We start from the raw sequence: 16,986 nt of genomic DNA on the forward strand, positions 1-16,986 counted from the left end.
GAGAGAGAGAGAGAGAGAGAGAGAGAGAGAGAGAGAGAGAGAGAGAGAGAGAGAAGTAAATTTCAAACACTGAGCTGTCATCATGATTTATACTGGAATCAAGAATTTAATTAAATTTGGCTAATATAACCAAAGGGACAAAGGTAAAATTAGTGAAACAAGTAGTTGGGAGGGAAATCATTTCCTGCAGGAAGATAAATGTATTGTGACACACACAATTCAGATTATGTGATGTACACTGCTAAAACTAAATAGGCTGAGCTCACAATTTTTTCCCTCAGTAACCACAGACGTTTTCTGCTTTATGTATGATGTAAACCAAAGAAGTACATGCAGAAGTTATCAGTCTTCGTGAATAATGAAATAATCAGTTATTTAATTAGATGTTAATGCAAGATGATCAATCTTTAGTTTCAGTTCAAAGCTGAGGTTTATTTTTCAACTCAAATTTTATTTTCTAGACTAAAAAAATACTTTAAAAGCAGCTCTTATAATGAATTAGTAGAGACTGATGACTTCATTTATTTCCATTCAATTTTAGTTTCATACATATCCAACAAAACCTATTCTCTTTAATACATGAGTCTTTCAAAATAAAAACTCCTGCAATAAATTCAAAGACTCATAAATAGAGCCAGTTTGGTCTAGTGCTTAAGACACCAGGCTAGAGTGCAGGAGACCATGAGTTCTAATTTCTCCTTAGCCATGAAAACTATCTGGGTGACTTTGGCCGGTCACTCCCTCTCACTCAACCCACCTCACATGGTTGCTGTTGTGGGAAAAATAAGAGCAGAAAGGTGAGTTGGATATGTTCATCACTTTGAGTTATTTGTAAAAAATAACAAAGGTGAAAGGAGGGAAGACAGACAGAGTCAATACTTCCCAAGACGTTTTATATCCAAACTTCTCTAATATACAGACTTCTCTACTGAACTTTTCTCTAAAATCTGTGGATTTGTTTGCGACTGAATTCCATGTATATGCCATGATTTGGAGAAGTGTGCGATTCACATTTTTCATCACATTAAGTCAAAGCATTTAGAAATGTGGATCAAACAAAACTGCACTTCATCACTATGAATTAGCATTATTTATGGACCATAATCAGAAACAAGTTCATGTTGGTTGTGCAAAATCACCTTGCAATTTTTTGCTGTGGTTTTAATGTTAAATGGCATCTTTGTGATTGATTCTATTTTGCATTCAATTTATTTGTTTACATTACAGATTCTGGTTGATATTCAAATTGCAGTGCAAATTTTTTTAAAAAAAAGATCAACCCTTTTTTCTTTCTTTTCTTTTTTCTTTTTTTTTTACTACTTGGGATGAATTCTTCCCACCCATTTTGGACTTGCACACAGAGTCTATTTTTCACTGCCAATTAATACTTGTCTTTGCAGAATTGTCTGCTTAGTCATGTGATTTACAGGTTTTCACAAATGCTGACAACAGCGAATTTCATTGCTCAAAAGTAATACAATGTGAAATATGATTTCTAATTTCCAGTAAGCTTGCTCCCCCCTTCCCATAATGAAAGAGATATCTGCTTTTCTTCATCAATCACTCAGTAATTTAGAATTACTTTCTAGTCCACCAAGATCCCTTCCAATTCTGTTATTCTATTTTGTTCAAACTGATATAGTACAGGTAACAGAATATTGACTGCAATGAAGTCAGATATTCTAGCTGGTATGGAATAAATATTTTGGGGGAAAGTGGAGTTTTATTATGTTTGTGGTCAAATATACCAACAAGGACCAATGTTGGTTTTACTATTAAAGGGAATGTTGCATGTGGAGAAAGATCACAGGAATCTGCACTTTTTCTATCCTTATATGTGAAAGTATAAGAACTTATGATGTGATAGTTTCAAATGACTAAAGACTTGGTGCAAAAGCCCTCCTGGCCTACAATGCCATCTGTTCTTTGAGGAAGAGGGGTCAGTCTAAGAAAATCCATAGACCGCATACCACTCTCAAATGCAGAGGTGGTTCTCCATACAAGTCTAGATACAGAAAGTCTTCAGGTCCAAAAACTTCAAATAGCCATAGCCATTTGATCTTGTCAGAACTGAGCCTGAGTCTGTTCTTTCCCATCCAGCCTTGCAGAGCTTTGAGACACTAGGATAGAACATCATCAGCATCACTTGGACAGTCCAAAGTTGTGACATACAGTTAGGTATGAACAGCATAGTGATTTTACCAAATCCTGAATTGACATGCAGAAAGAGTAAGAGCATCAAGCCCTGAGACCTACCACACGTGCAGAATCAAAGCTGGACTCTGGATCAGTTATATCCTAACTCCACCAAAGATCATCAACAAATTTAATTTATGTTGACTCTATACTCTACTCTGCCTTGGTCTGGATCCTAACTGAAACAGTTCCAGATAGTCCATTTCCTCCAAAAACTTTGGAGGCTGCTGCCCAACTATCTTCTCAACAAATTTCCTTAAAAAAAATCTGGATACTAGATTAAAAAGTGTCCTGGATTATTGGGTTTAACAACAGCCCCTTGAGGAGGGAGCGCATAGCCATCTTTTTTATGGCTGGAGGAACTACTCTTTCCCTCAAGGAAGATAAGGAAAAGGAATGGGAAAAGAAAAGAAACCATACTCAATGAGTCGTCCTTAATGGTGCTACATCTACATGGAGGGAAGTAAGTAGTGGAGTATCAAAATGTTTCGCCTTAGGTTCAGTACTCTTCAATACCTTCATAAATGACTTAGATGAGAGAATAGAAGGGGAACTCATCAAATTTGCAGATGACACTAAGTTGGCAGGAATAGCCAACACCCCAGAAGACAAGCTCAGGATTGAAACAGACCTTGACAGACTTGAACAATGGGCCCTACCCAACAGAATGAAATTTAATGTGGAGAAACACAAGGTTTTACACTTAGGCAGGAAAAACCAAAGGTACACGTACAGAGAAGGTGAAAACTGGCTCAGAAACAGTAACGGTGAAAGGGATCTTGGAGTCCTAGTGGACGATCACTTAAATATGAGCCAGCAGTGTGTGGCAGCAACCGAAATAGCTAATACAATCCTTGGTTGTATTAACAGAGGCACAGAATCAAAATCAAGTAAAGTATTAGTACCACTTTATAAAGCTTTAGTAAGGTCACACCTGGAATACAGCATCCAGGTTTGGCCACCACATTACAAAAAGATGTTGAGACTTTGGAAAAAGTACAAAGATCAGCAACTAAGATGATTAAAGGCCTGGAGACTAAAACATATGAAGAACGATTGCAGGAATTGGGTATGACTAGTCTAGAGAAAAGAAGGACTAGGGCTGACATGATAGCAATATTCCAGTATTTGAGGGGCCACTACAAAGAAGAGGGGGTCAACTTATTTTCCAAAGCACCAGAGGGCAGGACAAGAAACAATGGATGGAAACTAATCAAGGAGGGAAGCAACCTGGAGTTAAGGAGAAACTTCCTAACAGTGAGGACAATTAACCAGTGGAACAGCTTGCCTTTAGAAGTGGTGGGTGCTTCGTCACTGTAGGGTTTTAAGAAGAGACTGGACAGTCACTTGTCTGAAATGGTATAGGGTCTCCTGCTTGAGCAGGGGGTTGGGATAGAAGACCTCCAAGGTTCTTTCCAGCTCTATCCTGACTAAAAAAACCCCGGATATAACTCTAAAAATCACCATTTGATCACGTTAAGATAAAAGACTAAGAGAATTAGTGAATAATAGAAGGATGATGGGATGTTCTAAATGTGGAACAGACAATTATTAAAAGTATCAAGAAGCGATCTTGGGGGAAAAATGGTCCTGGAAGGAAAGGGAAGAAATTGTCAAGCTAGCCCAACAGCAACACAAAACAATCCAGCCAAAGTCCAGCTCTATTTGCTTACACTGTATAGGCAGAATCTTGCAAGAATAAACCTGCCCCAAGGTAATGAATATTCCCTAGGATATTCTAGTGAGTGACTACCCTAGATCTATCTCCCTTCCTATAATCTAGTTCTGAATTGTGCTGTCTCTAGTCTCACCCCCTCCCCTCCTTGGAATGTGCCCCCTCCTTCTTAGGACACTGTTGCCTTACTGTAGTCCGTCACAGAAAATGAAAGAAATGAAATGAATATAAAAATGATTTGGAAGATAGATTCATCTCCCCAAGAATGAACAGGGAGTGTGGATGTAAGAAAAGAAGATGTAGAAATGGAACAGAATGAAAATAATTACTGTATGTTTCAAAGTACCACTTAAGCATGTAGGAAGTATGAAAAGGGACGCTTGATAAAATGAAGAAATGAAAGAAGTAGTGATTGAGAAAAAAAATTAATACAAGACACGGTTTGCTGCAAAAAGAGATGGGAGAAAGGTATTACATAATGACTGTAGACACAGTTGTGAACAGTGTAGTCAAGGAGACCATGGAACAGTTGATATTAAAAGAGGCAGAGAAAATGGGGCTTAATTTTGATGGAAACGGAAAAAAATTGTTTTTGGAAGTGAGTGACTGGAGCTAAACTAGGAACCTCAAGCTGGGAGAATAGAAGTAAAATTTAAAAGGGATGAAGTTATTTGGGATTTCATGGAAGTGAGGAAATGCTGGGAGAAGATATTCCAATAATGATATGTCAAAGAGTATGATTGAACCAAATGTTACAAATTTTGATGTCCAAAATAAAAAAAAAATCAATGAAAAAAGTCATAAATGATCAGAGCATGTTGAAAATGATAAAGTTGCCAATGTAGATAATTGTAACAGGAGAAATCTTAATATAGACAAGCTGTTTCCTTATCAAGGAGCTGTTTGAGTTGTTCAACAGATATGTGAAGGGTTTTTTCCAGAGGATTAGAAGAATGACATTATTTTTTGTTGTACCGTAGAAAGGGAACGCTTGAAAGAGTGATTGCAGAAAATACAAGGGAGTCCATTTTTTAAGTGTGCCCAGAAAGATGTGATCAAAAGGTTACAAAGGGTGACAATCAGCAAAATTGGGATGCTGCAGTGTAGCTTTAATCTGGACAGAAATTATGCAAATAATACCTGAAAAACACATAAATTTGACAAAAGAAATGCTATTTTATTTTTGTTCGTTTCCAGGAACTATTTAATAAAGTACGTACAGTATGCTTGATTTATGGAATGTTTTACATTAATATATTATCGAAAGATGGTGAAAGTGTTGGGGGGGGTTAAAAAGAAAGCAAAGCATACGCAAGAATAAATGGATTGCTTAAGAAATAGTTGAACACTAAGCAGAGAGTAAAACAAGGAGGTGTATTGGTCCCTTGGTTTAGTATTTATATGAATACTGAGAAATATTTATAATTACATAAATGGACTAGTTGGGTTGTGTATGTGCATGTACTTTTGTATGTAGAGAATATACATTTTGGGCTAAGAAGTCAAACACTTTGCAGTATGATGCAATGAGGAATATGATTAAAAAAACTGATGTATTAAAGGCCAATGTGGTCGGATTTGACAGAGCAAATGAAGTAGGTAATTGCAAGTGATTTATAAATGGGGAAGGCTTGAGTAAAAATAGATGAATTTGTGATAGAATATTTTATTAAAGAAGAGAAAATAGATGCAGATATTTTAACATAGAAAAGTGCTGGGGGAAAGATAACATGTAGTCTGTCACAAGGAATAAAGAAGGGGTTCCCAACCAAGGTTGCTCGCACCCCCTGGAGGTGTGAGAAGATATTCCAGGGGTGCAAAAACTTGTCTTTTCAAAATTATTGTGTATGTGCATAATTTGTTGCCGTTATTTCGAACTTTTGTAAGGGGTGCAAGAATATATCAGAAGCGTTCTAGGGGTGCAGGGTATAGAAAAGGTTGGGAGGCACTGAAATAAAGGTAGTTCTTGACTTAAACCATTCATTTGAAGTTACGCTGGCACTGAAAAAAGTGACTTATGACCAGTCCTCACATTTACAACAATCACAGCATTCCCATGGTTACATGATCAAATTTTAGGCGTTTGCCAACTGGCATGTGATCGCAATTTGCAACCTTCCCAGTCAGCTTCTAACAAGCAAAGTGAATGGGACAAACTGGACTCACTTAACAACCAAACATCTCATTTAACAACTGCAGTGGTTCACTTATCAACCTTGGCATAAAAGCTCACTTAACAACAGCCTTGCTTAGAAATGGAAATTCTGGTTCCGATTGTGGTTATAAGTCAAGAACTACCTGTATATCAGGATTTCCCAATCTTGGCCATTTCCAGGTATATGGATTTCAACTCTCAGAATTCCACAGCCAGCATAGCTGCTGCTAAGAATTCTGGGGGTGGAAGTTCACTCGCCTTCAATTTGCCAAGATTGGGAAGCACTGCTATAAATGAATTAATGGAGATTGAATACAGAAGTGTATGGCCAGCACAAAACAAGTACAGTACAGTGAGCTGGTTTGGTCATAGAGGAAGTATGAATGAGAAATGCATCACAAAACAAATACATGAAGAAAGAATGAGTGAGCTGCGATGAAAAGAAAGACCGAGAAAGTCATGGTTGGATGCAGTTGATAAGATCCTGTAAAGAGTGAAAGGTTTAAGAACAAAGAACAGGCGACATGGAAATTTGCAGAACAATAGACAATCAATAGAAGCATGTTCTATTTGCCAGGATGGAAATGTACAGAGGTATAATGGCTGGATTTACAGTATTTAAATCTAAATGTAAACAACATTTAGTTAGGTCTACTCTGTTATCAGAAAAGTTGGTTCATTCTTTCTTTCTATCCTTTCCATAACATTCTATATTGGGGGGAGGAGGACACAAATAATTGTGCCAGAAGGATGCAAATAATTGCATTAGATATTGCATAATTAAATCCAGATAGTCCAGATGAGATCTTAAATCAGTTTATATCCGGCACCAGAACCCGATATTCACTCATGAGAATTTCTCCTGTGAAAAGGATTGTATCTTTTCCATCAAATTAAATGAGAATGGCAGGTGGAAAAATCTAAAGAATCTAAATTCAGCCAAGGACAAATCTTTTCCATGAGCACTGCCACCATGACTAGCAGAAAGCACTGGTCCCCAGTTTCGAACTGGTTCACATATACCAGGGGCTCAGGAATTCTGGGAGTTGAAGTCCACGAGTCATAAAAGAGCCAAGGTTGACTACCCCTGACATATACCATCAAGCATCTCTTGATCTTTCATGAGTTGTTTTGCACCCGAAACCAGGATTCAACTTCTTTGAAAATCTTTGTTTGGAATGATGCATAAATGAGAAGTCCAATGGCCAATTGCCACATAATACTACGCTGCCACAAAGTAAGAGTTAGACGATCAGAAACAAAGGCAACAAAATCTTAACTTAAAAAAGACCACAGTAGAGATTTCTTTTCAACAAGTCTGAATGTAGCTTATATACATTCCAGATGTGAATGATTTAAATTGAAACTAAAACCACTCATTGCTTTCTATATGAAGGGTGCAATGTAAGGAAGGTGGGCAGATAAAAGCAAAACATATTAACTTGTGTTAATTTGTGTTTTTATTTGTGGTCCATCTTTAACCTCAGATACAGGTAGTCCTCAACTTATGACCACAATTGAGCCCAAATTTATGCTGCTAAGTGCGAAATGTGTTAAGTGAGCTTTTACGACTTTTCTTGCCACATCTGTTAAGTAAATCACTGCAGTTGTAAAATTAGTAAAATCAACGATTGTTAAGTGAATCTGGTTTCCCCATTGACTTTGCTTGTCAGAAGGTTGTAAAAGGTGATCACATGATTCTGGGACACTGCAACCATCATAAATGTGAGTCAGAATGTAAATCATATGGCCATGGGGATGCTAAACTCCGCTGAAGATGTTACCTAGCCTGGTAACTAAAAGTTTGGAAACAACCCGCAAGCTCGGAGAATGAACCTTCACCTTCATAGATATAACTGGAGTTACCACATCTGAGCTGCAAAGAAATTCATTAATCCTTTATTGTCATCTAGAGTTTTCCAACCTCAATACAATTTATGTGCATTGAGAAGTAAACAGAGGTTACTTCCTGCCCTGCAACTCACATAATGTACTGTTGTTCATGCTGCCGCTGGCCAGCTGGGACAGCCTCATAGAAACTGGGATATTCCACATCAAATGTGCACACTTATGTTATTGGATCTCACCACTGTGGAGCAATATGATGCTTACAAAGATCATTACACCAACATATTATCTCATTATGTGTCTATATCAAGGTAGATATCTGGAAGATCCAACAAGGCAGAATGTTTAAGCTGTCCACCTTGTTTTCTTACCATGCTCAAGTATGAATTTTTTCTATTGTTGTTCTGTTCACTGAAGTCAATGGCCAGTAACTAAGATACAGGAAACCCAAGATAGTATTTGTTAAAGTGGTTTTGCTGCTATGAATGAAAATTGTCTCTTTGATCATTTCAAATACTGAGATATACTTTGGTTGTGTCTCCTTCATTTGTGGGTCCAGGACAATTTTCTCATAGTTCCACTCCCCAGAATTAGCCATGCAAAAAATTTAACACCCAAGTTCTCCAGACCCACAAAATATCTATTTATCCTTAGTAATCGAGGCAGCTTTGAACTCAGCCCTAAACACATGTACTCAAAAGAAAATCCTATTGTGGTTAATAGAATTCACTTCATAGCTGTCTTCTGAATTTAAAAGACTTTCCTTTTATAAACACAATTATGTGTTGTTCTATTTTTGCTTATCTGGAAAAAATCTACATTAAATACATTAGAGCTTACATCGTATCAACATATTTAGGAGGCAGTTCAGTCTTCGACTGTCCTCTTCAACCAATATTTAACTCCCAAAGCTATTAAATGTAGTCCTCAGTACATTCATTTACAAGTTATTTCCACTGAGTTGAGCTTTTAAACCCAAAGGGGAAGTTTCAGTGCATAGCATAAATCAGCCAGGATTTCACATTACCTATGACAATAGAACTTACATACTGACTAAACAATTGAATTACTAAGAAGTGCTCAGTTCAAATCACACCTCCGTTGCAAACTTATTAGCCCAATTTCTACATAGCATCAAGCCATGAACAAACTCAAGTTGAATTTTCCTTCTCTTATTTCTCCATCATTTCACACAGTCCAAAATTAGCCACCTTCTCTTTGCTACAAACCATAATTTTCCAAAATATGCAACCTAGGTTAAGGTTTGCACTTTAAAGCAGGATCACAACTAGCAGCTTGATGCTTTATATTTTAATATTGGTGGCAAATAATACTAAAAATGGCTTACTTTATGCACTCACAACTACAGTAAGCATATAAAGCAATTTTAAGACATGAAAAAACTAAAAAAATCATTATTAAATGTAATGAAAAACTGTACCAAAAAATCTTTCTAGTGACAGAAAGTTGCAATAGCTAATCGTTTACGTTAGTGGCTTGTAAAGAAAGGCTATAAGAGTCTGTGGTTTCAGTCTCAATGTGAAAAATCAATTTATAATCTGAGAAGTAGAACAAGAAAAAGACTAAGAGACCACAACTATTAATGGAATGCTCCTGACTTAATAATCTGTGTTTGTTTTGTCAGATTACCAGTAAAATATAAATATTCCCCAGAATATCATCACGTTACAATTAGCTTAATGATCCCCCAATGTGTGAAAATATAATTGCTAAATCTGGAAGTGCTAGAGAACTTGAAATAATACAATAAGTTTCTTCAGATCTCTTTAAATATATTGTTCAAAAATCACTGAAATTATGCCATTGCTTTATTAAGCAGTTTAATTATTTTTCAAAAATAAGGTCAGTTGGGATTCTTCAGCTATGGATCTCTGTCTATGCAGAAAGAGGGGAACAAATTAATGACATTCTATTTATACTGAACTATCTAACAGGCGTATAAAGAAAATCTTCTCTCTCTACAGCCCATTGGTAATTCTCCTTATCTTTCCTGATGTACCCTATTGAATATAAACTTGTCATCATGAATAGAATGAAAATGTCAAAAGCAAAATGGAACCCTTTCCTTTGATAGGCTAACAATGCAACCAAGCTCAGATACAAATCTTTTCAAAATATCGGGAGGTTGGTTACAGTTGACAAATCACATACGTAGATTCCTATCACTTACAGGCAATAAATTGGGCCATAGCATATAAGCTTGTTTTATACAGCAATCTCTCAGCTCTAGCAAAAATAGTATGCATGGATCCATTCCACCCAGCTTTTCTGAAATAAACACTTCTAATATCTGGCATTAAAAATATTTCTAATATCTTTTTGCCAAATCACACTCCACATGGGACTATCCAAATTTCACTGCATGAAAATTTTCTTGTGGCCTAGTTTTTTAAAAAGCTCATCTAAAAACATTTCATTAAAAGTCAAAATTAAAAATAAACTTCAGTGTAAATGCCATTATATTTGAAGGGAAGGGAGTAAAGGTAATCTAATTTACTATATGTCTGCCTGAAGTGAGAAATTAGAATTAAGTTACCAACTTGTTACTGTTGGCATCTGACCCATGCAGGCATATATAATGGCTTCTATCCATGTTCAAAAGAAAAATTTCGACACCTTCATAATTTTACTACCTCTAAAACGAATTATTCTAAAACAGAATGAAACATCAGTGATACTCTTAAAGCAAATATCTATGATCTGTTGGTCATGGAAAGACCATGCATTGTTCAATAATGTGAAAATCCAAACACTGCAGGGAAAAGTCACATCTGCACTTCTGGACACAATCGATCAACATGTATCGATATTGCATAGATTTATTTTTTTTAAAAAAAAAACCTCAATCCCAACTGAGATTGATTCAAAGTTTTCACAGGTACTAATTTCACCTTTAACATATTGCACACTTCATAAAATAGTATGCAATAAGCTTCACAAAATAAAATGGAAGATGATGGATGCACTATGGATCGCTATCCAAGATGACCATTCTTTTTGCGCAGTTATCTAAAAAGGTTTTTATTTTCATTGTCAGAGCATCAAAATATATACCATTGCTCTAATATGATTGGTTTCAAGTTTCCTATCAAACCAAAAAACTGTTGAATATTCCTCAACTACAGTAAAGGCGGATTTCTCAGTAATATACCATAAAAGGGCATGACAACTATGGGGTGGAGAGAGACATTAAACTGGGGCTAATCTGGTCCCTGCTCAGATGACTACAGGCATCAAGCATTAAACTAATCCCCATAACTTTATCATTTGTTCTGCCTCTTTACAATAGTGATAGAATGGCTTTTACTAAGAAGGCAGTGGCATATCCCAGGGTTGAATTATATAACTGAAAACAGATTTTGGAACTATGTATAGGTGACGTATAATTGTAACTATTTTATTTTTTAGCTCTTATGATAGTCCTTATTAGGAGAAATGTTGAAGAAACATTTCCCAGGTTCCCTACTCTGAATTGCCCTCCTCTAGCTGCTTATATTCTACCTGGATGGATGGAGATGGATGGGTTTACACACACATACATACATGCATGTATACATACACACATAAACACACACACACACACACACACACACACACACATATATATATATATATATATATATATATATATATATATATATATATGAACACAATGTGCATGTAGTACATATAGTATATAGTACATACACATACACGCACACATACATATATTCTATGCACACCCAAACACAGAGCGCAAGGAAAAAACCCCACAGGAACTCAATGAGAATTAAAACATATTCAGCAGATTCAGAAAACCAGCTAACTTTTGGTAAAAGGGATTGGAAGTGGGGAAGAGATGTTTAAATAGAGTACGGAAAGAGGGGGGGGGGAGACTGGCTGGCATTTTACTCCAGCATTTGGTTGGAAGGAGCATAAATATTTACTAATTCCAAATGACTCCTTCCAGAATTCCTCTCAGTTCCATGTTTTAGGAATCTAAGATTAGGACTCTCCTTATCTTCTTTCTGCAAAGCTATTATACTAATTTCTTAGGATTCTTCCTTTTTTGCATTCTAGATAATGCCTCACTTAGGAACTAGAATCTTTCCTATGGTTCTTTACTATCTTGATGAGATTCCTAGCAGTATCTTCTAAAAGTCATCATGCTGGCTTTTTATAACATAGTCTTGCAGCCACAAGAATAACCAATAGCTGGGCTAAAATGGTGGGAACCCTCAGATATTGTTGAGCAAAATTACAAGAGTTGCAATGAACAAGTTTAATCTATGGCAATTAAAAGAGCAAAGAGCAGTTTCTTATGCATGGGACTTTTCTCAGGAAACTAATGCACATCTCTAGGGAGTACAGGCTAAACTGATGGCATTACATAAAGCAAAGCAGTATGTAACCAAGCTGTACTTGGCTATTTCTTTCCCTAGGAAAAACAAACAAGTTCAGAACTCAAAGCAGCTTGGAAGAAACAATATGGAATAGCCAAGAGATAAAGGGAAACAAATTACTTTTCCATCTTTAAACTTTTTACTGGTGGGAAAAAAAACATAATTCCAGTCAGGAGTAGAAGCCAGGGCATCCCAACAAGACTCCACAGCTGGAAAGGATCAAGCTGATCAAGTACTTCCAAGATCTCTGTTGGAAAGGGATGTACCATCCCAACAAGACTCCACAGCTGGAAAGGATCAAGCTGATCAAGTACTTCCAAGATCTCTGTTGGAAAGGGATGTACCAATAAATGAAAGGATTAGCTGTCAAGACTGGAGAGAAAGGGAAAATGAGCAGAAACCAGCAATTATGGGATAAAGAATGAAGTTGGGTAGAGAAAATTCTTAAGTTACCTTTGATAAGAAGTGTGAGAAACTGGAACAAGCCCTTTGACCAAAGAAGTGAAATAAACTTTGGAAACAGGAAAAGAAGGACTATGTTCTATTGGAAGATGATTCATGGGAAGTAAACATCTAAGCCATGTTCTCTCAGTGTTCTCATAAGAACACTACAGCATGGTAAGAAAATAAACACAAACGTCTGAGTCAGATTATATGTGTCACAGCAGAATCAGAGAACGGAATGTTGGAATACCGTTCACAGGCAGTTGTGAGTCTTGCAAATAGCAAAGGAGGACCAAGGAAAAGCTCTGTAGATTGCTTTTCATTACCTAGATTTCTCTGGAAAACTTCTGTGCAGAATAGAAGCTTGGGGGGGGGGGAGCCTATGAAACAGTAATACTCCTGTGCCACAAGTATTCATTAAAAAAAAAAAAACTCTGTCTGAATTTATAGGATTTCTTTTCTTTCTGTTCTTTTTCTGTAGGGCTTGTGTGGGAGATTTCTCAAGCGAACAATTCCACTAGGATGGTAGGGGAGCAATAGAAGAACCAAATATTTTGGAATAAGTACAGAAGCAGAATTGCATTCCTCGCCTTGTGTGTCTTCTGGAGGGACTTAATGCTGCAAATTAAAAGGTGTCAGTTAAAGGTGACATTTATTCCCTCTTTTTTTTCCTCCCATAAGGAACTCCGTGTGCAGTTAGAGAGAAACAAAGAAAATGCAACAGAAAAGAGGAGGTTATTGGGGGGAGGGGGAGGCAGCCTTTGGAAAATTCCGTTAAGAAACCAAGAGGCTTAAATGAGCAGGGAATCCTCCGAAATGACTCTAAATTCTGAATGAAGCCGCTTAGAAGGGTCTGGAAATTCCTGCTGTTTCCGACCACTTTGGTGGGAATCTGTAGAAAGAGTAATGCCCAAACATCTGGAACCAAAGGAAGTCCCTTCAACTGATTCGGGAGGGTCGGCAGCGGTGCAGGGGGGGGCGAAGGGAGCGGGTAAGGCGACACCTGCGCCAGGGACAACCTGTGGCCGCGCTTTGAAAGTCCGCATCGCGAAAAGAGTGGGCGAAGAGAGGGGGGGGCGGGGTGCTACGGAATTTCGACGGCGGGTCGAGCGCTCCTCTTCCGCAGCGATGCCCAGGTTGGAAGATTCCGACGGCGCCAGAGCTTCTTCGACCCGCGTGTCCAGCGCCCAGCGCCCAAAACAGCCCCGCCGGGTGGAGAGGTCCGACCTCCCTTTCCTCCTGCATCAGCCTCCTCTTCCTGATGGGCGCGTAGGCATCCCGCCAACCGCTTCGCCTACCTGCCTGCCTGCCTTGCCTGCCTACCTGGCTGGCTGGCCCCGCACAGCGATCGCGGCGGCCCGAAAAGGCGCATTTACCGTGGGGGCGGCGAGGCGGCTGATGCTCTCGCCCAGGGAGTCGAGGTTGACCCGCCTTCTGCGAGGAACCCTCCGGGAGCCCGCGGGGACCGGGCCAGGGGGACCCGCCGCTGCCGCCGCCAAAGCCTCCGGCGGCGCAGGAGGAGCGGTAGCCCCCGGAGTGGTAGCCCCGGACTGGGCAGCGGGGCTCCGGCTGCCGTTCCAGAGAAGCCTGGCCACGGGGCACTCGCCCTCCTCCTCCGGGCTGGTCTCCAGGTAGTCCGAGCCGAGCGAGCTGAAGGATTCCGAGGAGATCTTTCGCCGGGACATGCTGGCGGGGAGGAAGCATCAGCCGGAGACGGGCTTCAGAGAGCGGCGAGGGTGTCCCGCCGGGCGACGGAGCCTGCTGGGCTGCTCATGGTCCAGGGCGCATCGGAGCGCTTTCTTTTTCCCTCGCCCGGAGGCTCCGCACGCGCTGCCTTCGCGCCACCGCCCGGCCGAGAGCATTTAAAGGCGACGCCTCCGTCCGCTGCCCTCCTTCTGCCCGGCGCTGCCTCCCTTTCTTCCCTCCTCCGGCCCTGCTGCTGCCGCCGCCGCCGCCGCCTGCCTCTCCGGGTCGCTCGCCCCGCCTCCCCGCGCCTCCACGGGCGTCACGTGCTCGCCGCGGGAAGGTGCGCCTCGCCTGTCGCCAAATTTAAAAGAGAAGCGTCGGGCCGCGCAGCGCGGTCTGTGTCGCTCCTCCGGCTCCCGCGGCCTGGCTTGGCCAAGAACTGGGCTGCGCAGCAGGGCGAAGCCGAGGTGATGCTCTGCGCTCGGGGGTGGGGCAGGCAAAGAGTCAGCTGCAAGCTAGTTCACGCGTTGAGCGCCCGGGAGGCTTCAACCTCAAGCGAGGCTTTTGCATGTCTGAATGGTCCAACACGTAACGGCGGCGGCGCTGCTTCTGATTCTGCTTAGCTTTTCAAGATCAGCCCAAAGGAAGTAGGCTTTGCCCTCTGTGGTGCTGTAATTAAGGGTTCTTCTATCCCACTTGCCCCACACAATGTATGTATGTGTGTGTGTGTGTGTGTATACATACACCATATATATACATACACCATAAAGTTGTCTTGCAGGTATTGTGTAAAGGTCTGAACATTCTGGCTGAACATTCTGTCTCCAGGAATGCCAGCTTTTTAAGAAGACGTACAATATTTGTTCTGTGTTTTATCTAACACTTCTTATGATTGTGTATCTGGAAATGGGGCTTTATTATAGAAGAACCACCCCTTTATCTGTTGTCAGAAAAGATCTGGAAGCTAGCTGATTTGGGATCATCGAGATACAGTTTATAGAATGTATATCTTTCAAATGCTAATCAACACAAACTGCGTTTGAATTTGGACTTTCCACAGTGGTTTACAGGAAGATGCTAATCATAGAGTTGGAAGCAGCCAACTGCCCCTCCCACTTGCTACGGTACTTGAAGATGTCTGACAGCTTCTATTTAAAAACTTTAAGGAAATGAATACTCATTATTTCCTGTGCAGCCTGCAGTTCCTCCTAATCTGTAACCCGAATCTCTTTCTTATCATTTTAATCCACTTGTTATAGTCCTGCCCTCTTGTGCAATATAAATTTACAACTCCTGTATGTTTTTCTTCATCCATATTGTCAAACAGCAAAGTCATGTTTACTCAAGCATAGTTTGCTCAGTCCTGCTTGAGTTCTAGAATACATATAATCACAAAGTAAACACACTGTCTAAGCCACGTTTGCACAATATTGGGACTTACAGTAAATTAGCTCTGACTAGGCTGAGATCTTTCTCTATCAACTACTATCCAATTTTTCCTCTTCACATGCAGTCTGCATTTGAATGATGTTCTTTCAAATCATTTCACATTTGGCATGCTTGATAGTCCCATTAAGTCACACAAGTAAGCTGTCACACTATCAGGAAAAAAAATCAATTTGGGCAATGGAGTTAGTTCACACACGTTGCTAAATGCTACAGGAGTGAAGATATATACAATCATGCAAAGGATCCATGGAACATGGAAAATGGAGTAAAAAAGTGATTTTCTGTCATAGGCCTGAAATTTGAAGACATCCCTTGAAAGAGACATGAACGATTTAGAAAATATGGTGTCCCAAAATGATCACATCTCAGATAGCTTTAAAAGAGACCAAAACAAATTAATGGAAGTCAACTCTATCCATGGCTACTAACAGAGCTGATAGTCAGATGCAGCCGTCAGATCAAAGACAAAATGATCCCGACTCATAGCTGTTGGAGATGAACCACAGAAGCACCTGGTTGACCCCTTTGATATCACATCAAATATCTGATCCAGGATCATCTTGCATTCTTGTTCATCCCTTAAAAGCAGAGATATCCATAAGATAAAATCAAGATGGCAGCCAAGTATACACGTGTGATCTCTGTTCCTCAGAGGCAGCCCATTCACCAACTTCTGCAACTATCTTCTCAAAGAATGCCAGTGGGGTTTAGCCACATAGCTCATACAAAGTGATAATCAAATAATCAATTTCACAGGAGGCTGCACTGCTAATGGCTGCAGACATTTGCTTACTATTTATAGTGAAATAATGTCAGTTAATTAGCAGAGCAAGAATACTGCCATGACTAAGAAACTGAATGTTGAACCATAAATCTCCCCGTTCACTGCATGCCTTCTCCACAGGCCCACTTGATAGTTTTAAGCAAGCTGCAGCCTCTGTGCCTCAGTGCTCTCCCTTTCATCCCCTGATCACATCTGCAAAGCACAACTAACTCAAATGACTTATTTTGCAAGCTTGTATGTAAGGATTTCTGCTGTAGAATGTTGCAAGCACTAATCCAATATAGACTATACCAGGGGTAGGCATGGCTGGCTCAGGAATTCTGGGAGTTGTAGTCCACGAATCATA

At 39.7% G+C, this 16,986-nt stretch overlaps 1 protein-coding gene across 1 annotated transcript in view; it reads right to left on the minus strand.

The window, feature by feature from the left end:
- LOC107294718 (guanylate cyclase soluble subunit alpha-2-like) overlaps positions 1-14,406 on the minus strand; it is a gene marked incomplete at its 3' end in the record, with an annotated part of 31,483 nt that extends 17,077 nt beyond the window's left edge. Inside the window, exon 1 of the mRNA XM_015823972.1 lies at positions 14,098-14,406. Coding sequence (XP_015679458.1) covers positions 14,098-14,406 — 309 coding nt within the window. The remainder of the gene's footprint in view (positions 1-14,097) is intronic.
- Positions 14,407-16,986: the final 2,580 nt, after the last annotated feature.

This window comes from Protobothrops mucrosquamatus, unplaced genomic scaffold (assembly GCF_001527695.2).
Source record: "Protobothrops mucrosquamatus isolate PMUCROS unplaced genomic scaffold, P.Mucros_1.0 scaffold2062, whole genome shotgun sequence".
Taxonomy (NCBI): Eukaryota; Metazoa; Chordata; class Lepidosauria; order Squamata; family Viperidae; genus Protobothrops; species Protobothrops mucrosquamatus.